The 13,760-nt window shown below is 41.9% G+C and overlaps 2 protein-coding genes across 2 annotated transcripts; both read left to right on the top strand.

Annotated features, from left to right (window-relative positions):
* The first annotated feature begins 206 nt into the window (after window positions 1–206).
* Window positions 207–6,216, top strand: LOC124340804 (methionine synthase-like). The gene is made up of 25 exons (XM_046793486.1): window positions 207–361; window positions 686–888; window positions 954–1,206; window positions 1,337–1,503; window positions 1,568–1,662; window positions 1,725–1,825; window positions 1,887–2,016; window positions 2,081–2,273; window positions 2,336–2,392; window positions 2,460–2,543; window positions 2,605–2,790; window positions 2,856–3,035; window positions 3,098–3,325; window positions 3,390–3,506; window positions 3,575–3,727; window positions 3,793–3,903; window positions 3,971–4,139; window positions 4,211–4,413; window positions 4,487–4,661; window positions 4,732–4,887; window positions 4,958–5,040; window positions 5,118–5,341; window positions 5,408–5,597; window positions 5,664–5,867; window positions 5,933–6,216. The coding sequence occupies exons 1-25, from the start codon at window positions 325–327 to the stop codon at window positions 6,014–6,016; spliced, it is 3,783 nt and encodes a 1,260-aa protein (XP_046649442.1). The 5' UTR covers window positions 207–324; the 3' UTR covers window positions 6,017–6,216.
* Window positions 6,217–6,638: 422 nt separating this feature from the next.
* Window positions 6,639–13,318, top strand: LOC124340799 (nidogen-like). Its single transcript, XM_046793477.1, has 24 exons — window positions 6,639–6,928; window positions 7,144–7,280; window positions 7,352–7,493; window positions 7,574–7,782; window positions 7,854–7,951; window positions 8,019–8,168; window positions 8,245–8,481; window positions 8,571–8,771; window positions 8,852–9,073; window positions 9,147–9,243; window positions 9,321–9,490; window positions 9,553–9,819; window positions 9,888–10,103; window positions 10,167–10,484; window positions 10,570–10,701; window positions 10,775–11,013; window positions 11,094–11,250; window positions 11,327–11,455; window positions 11,526–11,636; window positions 12,242–12,372; window positions 12,435–12,651; window positions 12,731–12,839; window positions 12,904–13,025; window positions 13,099–13,318. The coding sequence occupies exons 1-24, from the start codon at window positions 6,701–6,703 to the stop codon at window positions 13,185–13,187; spliced, it is 4,128 nt and encodes a 1,375-aa protein (XP_046649433.1). The 5' UTR covers window positions 6,639–6,700; the 3' UTR covers window positions 13,188–13,318.
* The last annotated feature ends 442 nt before the right edge of the window (window positions 13,319–13,760 follow it).

Raw genomic sequence — 13,760 nt, 5'->3', positions numbered from 1 at the left:
CCTCCCTCTAGGGTGTTTACATAACCAACTGGACATGTAGAAATTTTCTGGATTGTAATAATGGTTTTCGCCGAAGGGAAGGCAAATCTCAAATTCCAAAACTGGTGGTGGTAAAAGAAAAGAGAATTAAGACTGCCACCTGTTGGATGAATCAAGTGTTTTAAAATGTCATTCATAGGTGGTGCACATGCGCCTTCCACGTGAATTCAATGAAAACATAAAGGACTTGACAGTAAACAGACTCGGTCTCATTTCAACGTCGGCCTGGCTACATGACAGTACCAAAGAATTGTCTCTTGATCGTGAAAACATCTGCCCGGGAAAATGACCATCTCAGTGAATCACAACAAGGCTTGGTCGTGTAAGTAAACCGTCCAATTATTTTCTTAACATTTTGGCTTGCAAGTGTTTCCAAAGCTGGATTGTTTGAAACGTAACATCCGTCTGTAAATTTAGCTCGGGGCTGTTTACGTTACCTCATCGACCTCGAATGAGTCTGTAGACAATTCTGTTTGTTTCCCCTCAACTAGTGAGATGTAGAATCTGCCGCATGTTGACTGCCTAACTAATAAAAAGGTCTACCGATCGCGAAGGTCAAAGATCCCAAATTTGTGTTGCTATGCGCGAAAGATGAATTCATGTAAATTAATCAAGGTTTCCAAAAATAACTAATTTGCATTTACAGCGGAAAAAAGCGCTCGGCTGGAAGAAGAACTCGGTCGACGGATTCTGATTATCGATGGCGCTATGGGTACCATGATACAAAAGCATCGTCTGGAAGAAGAAGATTTTCGGAACGAAGAGTTAGCTGGACATGAAAAGAATCTTAAAGGAAACAATGATTTGCTCAGTATTTCTCGGCCGGAAATCATCTACGACATCCATACAGTACACGACATGATTTGATAAATTTAAAGATATTTTTCGCTAATTTTGATTATACTTTCTTTCAGGCATATTTGGAAGCTGGGTCCGATATTATTGAAACCAACACCTTCAGCGGTACGTGGATCGCACAGGCTGACTACGGATTGGAAGAGTGGGCATATCGATTAAATTTCGAATCTGCCAAGTTGGCAGCTCGTGCAGTGGCCGATCACGAGAAAAAGACGGGCAAGCAATGTTGGGTAGCCGGAGCGCTTGGTCCAACGAATCGTACCTTATCCATCTCGCCATCAGTCGAACGTCCGGACTTCCGAAATATCAGTGAGTAAAATCAATTTTTGGGTTGTTGTTTTCATTTGGAGTCGTATGGATGTCGCCATGTAAGCAATCGTGCATTGAACCCCTTCTTTTATGCAACCAAACTTATGTAACATGACCTTGGTTGTTATAGCTTTTGATGAACTGGTGGACGCATATACAACTCAGGCCAGGGCTCTATTGGACGGTGGTGCTGATATTCTTCTAGTTGAAACCATTTTTGACACGGCTAATTCCAAAGCGGCGCTCTTTGCCATTGAGAATCTTTTTGAAAAGGAATACAGTCGCATTCCTGTTATGGTGAAAACAATAAATTACATAGTTTTTTCTATTGTTTTTTAATGGTTTATTCATTATTAATTAGGTCTCTGGAACGATCGTTGACAAAAGCGGGAGAACTCTGTCAGGACAAACTGGAGAGGCCTTTGTTATCAGCGTGTCACATTCGAATCCATTATGGTAATGAACTGACAAGAATAATTGTTTGCTTGTCAATTAAAAATATGATTGACGAAACACAGTATAGGTCTAAATTGTGCACTTGGAGCCCGAGAGATGAGACCCTTCATTGAAACGATTGGACGTTCCACGTCAGCATACGTCATTTGTTATCCTAACGCTGGTAACTCATTACTGTCTAACCGGTTTAGAAAGAACCATTTGTTATATTATACTATAACTAGGTCTGCCAAACACTTTCGGTGGATACGACGAAACTCCCGACTTAATGGCGGAAAGTTTGCGGGATTTTGCCAGCGACGGCCTTGTCAACATTATTGGTGGTTGCTGTGGAACTACACCTGATCATATCAAGTAATTTCATTCATAACACATTTTGCACATCAAATCTATAATATGGTAAACTGTGATTTGACAGAGCTATTAAAAAAATTGTGGAAAAATATCCACCCCGAAAGCCAAGTCCCAATCCTTATGAAGGTCACATGCTATTATCTGGGTTAGAACCTTTCCGTATCGGAAAAGATACAAATTTCGTTAATATTGGTGAACGTTGTAATGTTGCTGGCTCTCGCAAGTTTTTGCGACTCATCAAGGATGGAAAATACGACGTAAGATTTTAAATTGCATTTCATTCGATCAGATGTGATATTTTACTTTCTTTAAACTATAGGAGGCTTTACAAATCGCCAAGGAGCAGGTAGAAAATGGTGCTCAAGTTCTTGATATTGTAAGTGCAAAATTTCGTTTGCGATTCATGTTTAAATATACTAAAAAATCGAATTTGAATTTCGAAGAACATGGATGAAGGTATGTTGGATGGCGTAGCAGCGATGACTCGATTTCTGAATTTGATTTCCTCAGAGCCTGACATATCCAAGGTAAAAATACAATTCCGATTTCTTTGGTGAAATACAATCTAATTATCTTGTGAAACTGTAGGTTCCTTTGTGTATCGATTCGTCCAACTTCAAAGTGATTGAGGCCGGATTGAAATGTAATCAGGGAAAATGTATCGTCAATTCCATTTCATTAAAAGAGGGCGAAGAAGATTTCATCCATAAAGCCACAATTGTAAGAAAATTTGGTGCTGCAGTTGTCGTTATGGCGTTCGATGAGCTTGGCCAAGTAAGTAGCGATGTACAGTAAAAATTGCGAAAGACTTGTCGGGATTAATTCTTGTTATTCGGCAGGCAGCAGACACGGATCGCAAAGTTGAGATTTGTGTTCGATCCTACAAGTTGCTTGTTGATAAGGTTGGATTCAACCCTAACGATATTATTTTCGATCCCAACATTTTAACAATAGCCACAGGAATTGAAGAGCACAACACTTACGGAATTGATTTTATTGAAGCTTGCAGAAGAATTAAAGTAAGATCCGATTTGGCTAAATCAAATGCGCATCTTAATAAATGTTAACCAATCGTTTACAGAAAGTGTGCCCCGGCTGCCGAGTGAGTGGCGGTGTATCAAACATATCCTTTTCCTTCCGCGGAATGGAGCAAATCCGTGAAGCCATGCATTCCGTTTTCTTGTACCATGCTATTAAAGCCGGACTAGATATGGGAATAGTAAATGCCGGTAATCTTGCCGTTTACGACAATATTGATCCTAAACTACTGCAGCTCTGTGAGGCCATTTTATGGAACAAGGATGCTCACGTATGGATTAAATAATTTGTTGTACGTAATCTTCACTTATTATTTCTTTCCTTGTACAAAATAGGGGACTGAAAAACTCCTGGAATTTGCTCAAACTGCTGTTAAAGGTGAAAAAACTGTGGAAGTTGATGACTCTAGGTCTAAACCAGTCGAAGAGCGTATTGAAAATGCCCTTGTGAAGGTAAAAAGAGTATACATTTTTCTATATTTATTTTGCAAAAAGTCCATTCAATATAATTTTGGTGTTAGGGTATTGATAAATACATTGTCGAAGACACAGAGGAAGCGCGATTAGATACAAAAAAATATCCACGTCCGTTGAACATTATTGAAGGACCGCTAATGAAAGGAATGTCAGTCGTTGGAGACCTGTTTGGTGCTGGGAAAATGTTTTTACCTCAAGTAATAATTTCAAAATGTGCATCATTCACCCCAAACAATACTGATAATGTCGATTTATATGTTAGGTAATCAAATCAGCTCGAGTGATGAAAAAAGCCGTGGGCCATTTGGTACCTTTTATGGAAAAAGAGCGTGAAGCTGCCCAGGCCATATCGGGTGAAGTTGCGTCAGAAAACGTAATATGTCGGTTATTATGAAGTAAAAACAGACGGTCCTGATGAAATATGGAATGTTTTTTTGTAGGATCGTTTCGCTGGTACGGTCGTTCTCGCCACGGTTAAAGGCGACGTCCACGATATCGGTAAAAATATCGTCGCTGTCGTTTTAGGCTGCAATAACTTCCGAGTTATCGATATGGGGGTCATGGTTCCCTGTGATAAAATATTGGAACGAGCAATTCAAGAAAAAGCCGGTGAGTATTAAAAACTGTTACGTCACTCGACATTGTAAGCCATTCATAACATTTCCATTCATTTTCCTCAGATATCGTCGGGCTTTCTGGACTGATTACTCCATCCTTGGATGAGATGATTCACGTAGCCAAAGAAATGCAACGCATCAAACTGAAAGTGCCTTTGCTAATTGGAGGAGCCACAACTTCTAAAGCTCATACTGCCGTGAAAATCGCTCCGGCGTACGAGCATCCAGTCATTCACGTGCTCGATGCGTCACGTAGTGTGGTTGTGGTACGTAAAATAACATGAAATAAAAATGCTTGACAAATTTCACTCAAAGGAAAACTACCTGGCCATTTCGTAGAGCTCGGCTTTGTTAGACAAAAACACTATACAAGAATACATGGAAGAAATCCGAGAAGATTACGAAGACGTCCGCCAGTTACACTACGAAACCCTACGTGATCGCAAATATGTCAGTTTGGAGCTGGCCAGAGCGCGACGTTTAAAACTGGATTTCAATAACCAATTCACGCCAGGTGATTATTCCAAAATTCATTAAATGTATTCCGTGCTCTTGAACAATATTTAATGTGATATTAACTTTAGTTCGTCCGAGTTTCCTGGGAGTCAAAGTTTTTTCGGATTACGACCTGGAAAGCCTTATCCCTTACATAGACTGGAAACCGTTCTTTGATGTTTGGCAGCTGAGAGGGAAATACCCCAATCGAGGATACCCGAAAATTTTCAACGATGAAACAGTTGGTAACTTATTTGGATGATTAAGTTTTCATGCAGATAAGATCAAAATAGCAATTCAATTATTCTTTCATAGGGGCTGAAGCCAAAAAAGTGTTTGATGATGCTCAAAAGTTGTTGAAACAAATCATCGATGAAAAACTTCTCCATGCTAAAGGAGTAGGCTGAAAGCTAGTTAATATTTTATCCGATTTACGAGCAGCGCGTTGACAGCTCTCTCTCCCATTCTATTCTAGGTATTGGCGTTCTACCCAGCCAACAGCTGCGGTGATGATATTATGGTTTATGAAGATGACGATTGGCCTCGAGATGAGCCTCTCGCTCGATTCTGTGCACTGCGACAGCAGGCAGAGAAGGAGAGTAAAGAAGAACCTCATTTGTGTCTCTCGGATTTCATAGCTCCTCTTACGTCTGGAGTTGGAGATTACATTGGAATGTTCGCCGTCACGGCAGGATTCGGGTGAGTGGTCGTAAAATGTCACTCGATTTTTTTGAAACGCAATTTCACGGAGTGTGTTTTATTTAGATGTGAAGAACTTTGCGCTAAATTTGAAAAGGAAAACGACGACTACAATATTATCATGGCGAAAGCCTTGGCTGATCGTTTAGCCGAAGCTTTTGCTGAAGGATTGCATGAAATCGTGCGTACCGAGCTGTGGGGTTACTGCTCAGAAGAAAGGCTTGCACCCTCTGAATTACACGGCATCAAGTACAAGGTAATGCCTTAATAAGATAACATCTATTAAATCACTGGGATGATAATCGAATGTTGATTTACACAGGGAATTCGTCCAGCTCCGGGATATCCCAGCCAACCAGATCACACTGAAAAGTTGACAATGTGGCGTCTCCTACAAGCGGAACCGAGAACTGGAATCCGATTGACTGACAGTTTAGCCATGGAACCCGCTGCTTCGGTATCCGGTCTTTACTTTGCCCATCCGGAGTCTCATTACTTTGGCGTTGGGAAAATCTCCAAAGATCAAGTAATATTCGACATTTTCAAAAATGTTTTTTACAACAGTTTCTAAAAACATCCTGTACTTTATAGGTGATTGACTACGCATCGAGGAAGGAAGCTGACGTTTCTCAAGTTGAAAAGACTCTGAGCATCAACTTGGCGTATGACTTGTAAACGTGGTGTCAATTAATCCGAGAAGAAATCATTTAAGGATTATTTGGCATTTTAGCAACATGCAAAGATCATGATGAAATAGGTTAAATAAACAAATTTTATATGGCATCCATGTCACATTTTGTGTCATTGAGAGTCTTTGAGACTCGCATCATTTAAAAAAAAATAAATAAATAAAAGAGTCGAAAAACATTTAAGAATGCGCTTATGGGTTCATCATTTTACAACTGGCATAGTAAAACTATCCTAAGCAAAGTTTAAAAAAGAAAATTATCCTTGAAATTATCTGTCTCTTGGCGAGACTGGAGAGTCGACTAAGAGCACTTAGTGAAATGCCGCTGGATGGACACAGCACTCCGCTCATTGAGCTGGAGGATGGTTATTTATACAGCCGACATGCTGCACAAGAGTCGGACCAGCAAAGTTGGCCGCCCAATATCACACATGTACGCCTAAAAACTTGAACTCACTGGGGACTCACTGAAGAGGTCATGGCCATATGTTTCCGGTTTTTTTGGGTATTGCTGGCCGGCTACGTGATAGCTAGAGAGAGAGAGAGAGGGGGGTGAGCAGCAGAAGGCTACTACAGATATCGAATTACTTTCCAAAAAGGACAGACAAGTTTTTTGTGGATGGTATGGCCAGTTGTCGCGCATCTTCGGACAAGCTCGCGAGCCCGTCATCATGTCTTTACGAAGGCACTGCGCCCCGTTTGTTCTCTTCCTCATTTGCATTATTCTCGGACCGAATTATCTAATCGTCTCGGCATTCTCCAAGTCTGAATTGCTCTTTCCCTTCGGTGAAACGGTTTCCAATCAACGGCTGGACAACGAGACGGATGATTACAATAGCATCGAAGTTCCATTGACGACGCCTGTGATATTCTACAACCAGACCTACAACTCCATATATGTAAGTGTTATTAGCTTTCGCAGCATTCTTATAACCGAGATGTACAGCACTCCCAAGGGGCTATATAGCTCATTTGTTTGTTCGACCGATTAGTCATCGGGTTGGTTCCCACATATGTTAGTGATGACAAGTTATCAGTTTCTCAGTGGCACTAAATTATTTGTCGCCAGTATTTTCTGAAGAACATCTTGTAACGTTTTACATTTCACAAAAAGGTCAACGAAAATGGATTGGTGTCATTTTTGACGGAAATCGCCAGCTTTTTTAGCATTCCTTTTCCACTGGACTACCCCACCATCGCCCCGTTGTATTCAGATGTGGATATTCGAGCTAGAGGAGCAGTATGGTACAGGTATATATGTTTGTGTGCTAAACAGTTATATTTGGAAAATCCTTTTGTAAAATGAAATCTTTTTTTTACAGAGAAACGCGCGAGTCGGTGGACATCAAACGCGCCTCTGTTCTCATCCAAAAACACTTCACATCTGGAAGAGGTTTCGAAGCCAAGGACTTGTTTATCGTCACTTGGGATGACGTCGGCTTTTTTGATCGGGGAAATGATAAGGTTATATACATAAAATAGGAGAAAAAAATAAAGAAATTGGCACTGAGTACGTAATGTGACTCTCTTCTCTCTCTATACAGGGCAATACGTTCCAGCTAGTGATAGCTTCAGATGGCCAGGAATCGTTCATTTTGTTCGCCTATCCGGATAAAGGCATTCAATGGATTCAAGGAGTCGGAAAAAATCCAAATCTGCCAGACGCTCGAGCTCAAACTGGATTCGTTTCTGGCGATGGACGATTCTATCTTCTAGAAGGTTCCGGCTCGGATCAAGTTTCCAACTTGAACAAGTAGGTTAATTCTTCTTAATAATTTGTTAAGTTCATATAGTTTACTTGACGATGTTGTTCGTTTATCACAGATTATCAAATATTGGAGTTCCCGGTCTGTGGATGTTTCGCGTTGGCAAACTTGGCGAAGTCGACGAAGTAGAATCACCCGATTTGGCAACTGGAGACAGTTGAGTTTGATACAAAGTTGTCTAATCTGTCCTTGAGTCTAATTGAAACTTTACTGGTAATTACAGCTACTTTGCAGCAGCCGCAAGTGGCTGAGACTTGTGCGGTAGGATCGGCATTATGTCACAGCAAAGCCATTTGTGTGGATTACAACCCCGGGTTTTGTTGCCAATGCTCAACAGGATTTATCGGAAACGGTCGCAATTGCTTGACAGAAGGTAAATATTTTCATACCCCGCGGATATTCCGGAATCGAGTGGGAAGCTTAAATTATTTTTAAATATCAACCAAAAGGTATTCCGCAGCGGATCAACGGTAAAGTCAGCGGCAAAATAAATGGTCTGAGCTTCCAGGACGAAGACCTTCACTCGTACGTCGTCACCAGTGATGGCCGAGCTTACACAGCAGTATCCAAAATGAACGAAACTATCGGTTTCGATTTGCAGCCTCTTTCCATGTTGGGCGGAGTGGTCGGATGGCTATTCGCCCGCTCCACTTCCATCAATGCCCCCAATGGCTACCAACTGACAGGCATGTATCCATTGCGGGGAATGTTTCCCTGGGAAACCGCACGGGTTTTTTATTTCTTTTATTCTGATTTATTGTTTTCCCCATAAAAGGAGGTAAATTTAATTTTACAACGACTATGGATTTTCCCCAAACGGGTCATCGCGTTGTCATCGAACAGCGTTTCCACGGCGTCGACGTCTTCAATTATTTGCGAATGAGCATCAACGTGTACGGAACAGTGCCTTCCATTTCCCACGGCTCCAAAATTGAAATCGCCGATTACGAAGAAGAGCACCACAAAACAGGATTGGGTAAAAATACCTTCTCTATTTTTTTGTTTTCTACATTTCGACAGTTCAGACGGATAAACTATTTTCTTTTTGTTGCAAAGGTGAATTCAGGTCGTCGAGTCGACGTGCTTTCCGCATCGAAGGATCGAGTCTCGACATACCGTTCACTGTCGACCACGTTATCCACTTTGAAGAGTGTCCTTTCGCGTCGCTCGATAACACCACCGTTCTCAAATTGAAAGTGGGACGCAACTTTGTCACCTACGACGCACGCGAACTGATTGTGCGTTTCGCCATGACGACCAAGATTTCACCCCTGCAAGGTATTCCCTTTTGAACAAATTTGTTTCTACCAAAGTGGAATTGAATGTTTGGTTTTCTGTGTGCAAAATGCAGAGACAGAGGATCCTTGCGTCAAAGGTCAGGCGTCGTGCGTTCCCAACAGCATCTGCATAGCCGATAAAGACACTTTCCGATGTGTTTGCAACAAAGGGTAAGTATACAGAAACATTTCAGTCAAAACAAATTTTCTAATAAGCGTTTTGAATTGGGAAATTATTTTTGTTTTAGTTATGAATATTATTACGAAGAGGGCAAAGACCAATCGGCTTGCGTCGATATTAACGAGTGTAACATTGGTACGGATCGATGTGACGAGAACGCCCTTTGCTTCGACCAACCGGGAGGTTATGAATGCCGCTGTAAAGCCGGATACAACGGCGACGGATTTAATTGCCAGAGTATATATAAGAGTCTCAACAACCATTTATCAGTTCAATTTGATTATTTTGTGTTCTCACAGAAGAGACGCCTTGCTCACGAGTCCGTTGCCCAGCTCATTCCCAGTGCATTGAGAATAACCAAGGGCATCCCGAGTGCCGTTGCCTGGACGGATATCAGGAAACGGATAGTCAGTGTCAGTTGATTAGATCACCGACTGTCGATTGCCGAACGCAAGACAAATGCGACATGAATGCTCAATGCGTCTACAACAGTCAGACCGACCAGCACCAGTGCCAATGCGTGAGTGGATTCCGAGGTGACGGACTGACTTGCACTCTGTCATCAGGTATAAAATATTCGACCACCATTTATGTAACCGCTGCAAGGTGTGCATTGATTGGTTGTATACCTTAGAATCTTGCGAACAAGCAGCCAATTGCAGCCCCTACGCCACATGCACCTACGACGAAGTGCTCAATACTCATCAGTGCAAGTGTCTGCCCGGCTTCGAAGGTGACGGCTACGATTGTGTGCGACCGACTTGCATCCTCGGCGTTTGCTGGTGCCCAGACGGTTACCTTTACGTCAACGAAAAGTGTGAACGCTCCGTCGTTAGCGGTGAAACGCCAGGTATGATTTAAATTGGTTATCAATAAGTCAAAATAATTTTAAAAAATCTTTTTTTCTTATTAGTTTCTTGCAACGAGGTGAACATTTGCCATCCCAATGCTCGCTGCGTCCTGTCTATTGGCAACTCGACTGCTGCCGGTACGGATGAACAGCAGCAGCAGTACATCTGCCAATGTAATGACGGCTACGTAGGCGACGGTTTCCAGTGCGCCAGCGAGATTGGCTTGCCAATTGTTTCGACCGAGCCGCCGTCTGGTTCTGGTTGCGATGTCGGCGGCTGCCGATCAAACGCCGTGTGTGTCTACGATGACGAGGCTCTCAAATCCGTCTGCGTTTGTAATGACGGCTACCGAGGCGACGGTGTCTTCTGCACTCCCATCGGTTCGCGACGACGACTCACCATTCAAAAATATATAACACTGTCCTCCCGACAACTGACTTTTCTTATTATTTTCTCTTGAATCAGATGGATGTAGCGCCCTGTCCGATTGCGACGCCAATGCCCAGTGTCTGTTCAGCAATCGCGAGCAACGATTCCAATGCGAATGCAATCAAGGATACTTTGGCGACGGCAAAAGCTGCTTCCGCACGGAGCAAGGTCTTAGTATATTTTAGGTCATAAACACAAATAGATAAAGATGAATAATTATTTTATTTTTTAAATTTGATAGTCGCCGAAGAAGAAGAAGAGCCTGGCTGTAACGAAGTCAACAATTGTCACGTCAATGCGGCTTGCACGGCCGATGAATCGAGCGGTCGATACGTCTGCGTTTGCCGCTCGGGATTCAACGGTAACGGGTTCCATTGCGAGCCGAGTGTCATTGGGTGCAACGTCATTAATAACTGTCACCGCGATGCTCAATGCCTCTACGATCCCGAATCCATCGGGTACAGATGCAAGTGCAAAGAGGTCTGGTTTCTCCCTTCATTCACAATTTCACATGCGCTGAATGAAATCGATCGATATTTGTTGGTTATTTTGCGCTGTAGGGTTACACTGGTAGTGGAACTACCTGTAGGCCACTTGAATCGTGCGTCGATAACGAGGGTATCTGCCATGCGAACGCCCTTTGCGCTTGGAACACTGAAGGTTACTATGGATGCCGTTGTCGCGATGGATTCAGAGGCGATGGCTATCAGTGTCAAGGTAAGATTTCATCGTCCTTTGATATCATCCAGTTGAAATAATCGAAATAATAATCATTTTCTTGTCGTCTTTCTAGTCATTCCGAAACATGATGGCAAATTCTTATTGATTAGCCACGGCATGTCAATTCTGCGCGTACCTATACAGGTCTCACCGGCAATGCCCGGCCGGCCAATTTATGTTCAAATTTTCCAGGCAGCAGTCGGTAATACAAATGATTTAAATGTCGGGTCTATGAAATTGAATTATATAACTCACTTTTTGTTCATTCTCAGGTATCGATATCGACTGTCTTGAAGGAAGGGTGTATTGGAGCGATGTCAACGGACGGATTATCACCAGCGCTGCTTACAACGGATCCAACTCCAAAGTTTTCCTCAATTCAGGTAATCTATTAACATACCGACCTTGTATAGAAAAATGCAAAAATAAGTTCCAAAGCGCAAGGCTACCAAAATAATCACCATCTCATTTTGGGACTTGTTCATTAATCATTTGCTTAGTGATGCAACGTTGCGCTTTTTTCGGATTCGTTATCGTTTAAATTTTTTTTTCCAATTTCTCAATCGTTTCGTTGTTCGTTTCTTTCATTTTAACGAGTCGCGTTTCTTCGTTTTTGCAACTCGTTATCGTTTAGTTCACAAATTTTTTAGATGTCTTATACATTTTGAAATCCGCATAAGGGAAAATACCTCAGCAACATTTATTAAAACAAAAGTATGTAAATGACTGAGTTCTAGCGAAAAACATTTCTTCCATGAAATGTTGAACAATGGGATTAAAAATGGGATGAAATTTGAACCGAAATTTCTAAACATAAATGAACGAAAATAACGAAAAAACAACCATTTCGTCACGTTATTTAAAAAATTCAATAACGAGGCTCGTTAATACTTTTATTTCGTTATGGTTTTTTTAATCACTATACTCGAATGTGTTGTATTCATTGTGTTCAAACGAATTTGGTAAATCTTTTTTTAACTTTCTACAGAGATCGGATCGCCGGAGGGCATCGCTATTGACTGGGCATCAAGGAATATGTATTGGACGGACTCGATGCGCGATACGATCGAAGTGGCTTCTTTGGATTCGAAAGTTCGTCGCGTTCTCTTCGACACCAAAGTACTTAAATAAAACACTTTCACCGTAAATGAATTTGCTTTAATACAAATTTCTAATTACAGCTGATTAATCCTCGGGGTATCGCCGTCCATCCTTCTCGCGGACTTTTGTTTTGGAGCGACTGGGATCGAGCCAATCCGAAAATCGAACGGGCCAATGCTGACGGGACGGACCGGCGCAGCGATTTCATTACGACGGACCTCCAACTGCCCAACTCGCTGACCATTGATTTCGAGCGCGAAGACATCTGCTGGGCCGATGCTGGAGTTCGCAGAATTGGTAATGAAGCCATGACATGTTTTTGGTGTGTGTGTGTCCTTGTTCGTCTTTTTTACGTAACGAATACTTTCATTTATAGAATGCGTTAGCTTGGACGGTGGCAACCGACGAGTAATCCGCTCTGACGTAAAATATCCGTTCGGCCTTACTCATTATGGACAACGCCTTTTCTGGACGGACTGGGAAGAGTAATTTATTCCATTCTGTTCACGAACGATCGACCGTTATACATTTTTCATTGAACTGTAATAGGAAAACCATCAAGAGCGCATCGAAAGACGAGAACGACAAAGAAAATATTTCCCTGCAAGTGCCGTTAGGTGGGCAAGGGAAACTGTACGGGATTGTCGCCGTTCCGGAAACATGCCCTAGAGGTAATTAGACCTAATTTGCAATTATTTTTCTCTCTCTGTGTATAAATTTCTGTTAATCGTTTCAATTTTGCAGTTCAATCGGCGTGTCAAGTGGCTTCTGGGGGTTGCAATGCGGAGCAAATATGTCTGCCCAGCGGAACGAACGGCAGAACTTGTCTTTAATCATTATAATCACCGATAAAAACATTTTTTTTTAAACCTTAATATCTTTTCTAAGGGGAGGGGTGTTTACTTTTGTTTGTTGTCTATCGAGATGTAACCATGTAAAATACACCCTCAACTCAAACATGAAAGAAAGTCACTTAATATAGGCCTGTTACAACATTCAAAAAGTTTACTGACACTGTAGGCCTACGTTATAGACAAAGTACGTGCGTATACGTCTGTTGAAATCTTATTATTTCAATATCTGTTTTCCTATCCATCACCCAGGAGTGGGCAATGGAAGGAGGCTTGAAACTCAATCCAGTTGGTCGCCCTATATACATTTGTCACAAAAACCTGCAAGGGTGCTGGTTCTCCAACCGTTAATACTTGGGCATAGCAACATTTACGAAATAAAGCAATTCAATCTGGTGAGCTGATGAAGTTCCAATTTCTACAAATCCCAATGATAGACCGCAATAGACTATGCAACATCCTACGATCTTTGATTCCCTCTTGGTTCCTGGAGGGTCTTATTGTGACGATTTCAGTTTTTAAAAAAGTAATTAGCGCGCAATTTTTTAATCAGTC

The sequence above is a fragment of the Daphnia pulicaria genome, chromosome 5 (genome assembly GCF_021234035.1).
Source record: "Daphnia pulicaria isolate SC F1-1A chromosome 5, SC_F0-13Bv2, whole genome shotgun sequence".
In the NCBI taxonomy this organism is placed as follows: Eukaryota; Metazoa; Arthropoda; class Branchiopoda; order Diplostraca; family Daphniidae; genus Daphnia; species Daphnia pulicaria.
This window is presented reverse-complemented; position numbering and strand designations above follow the sequence as displayed.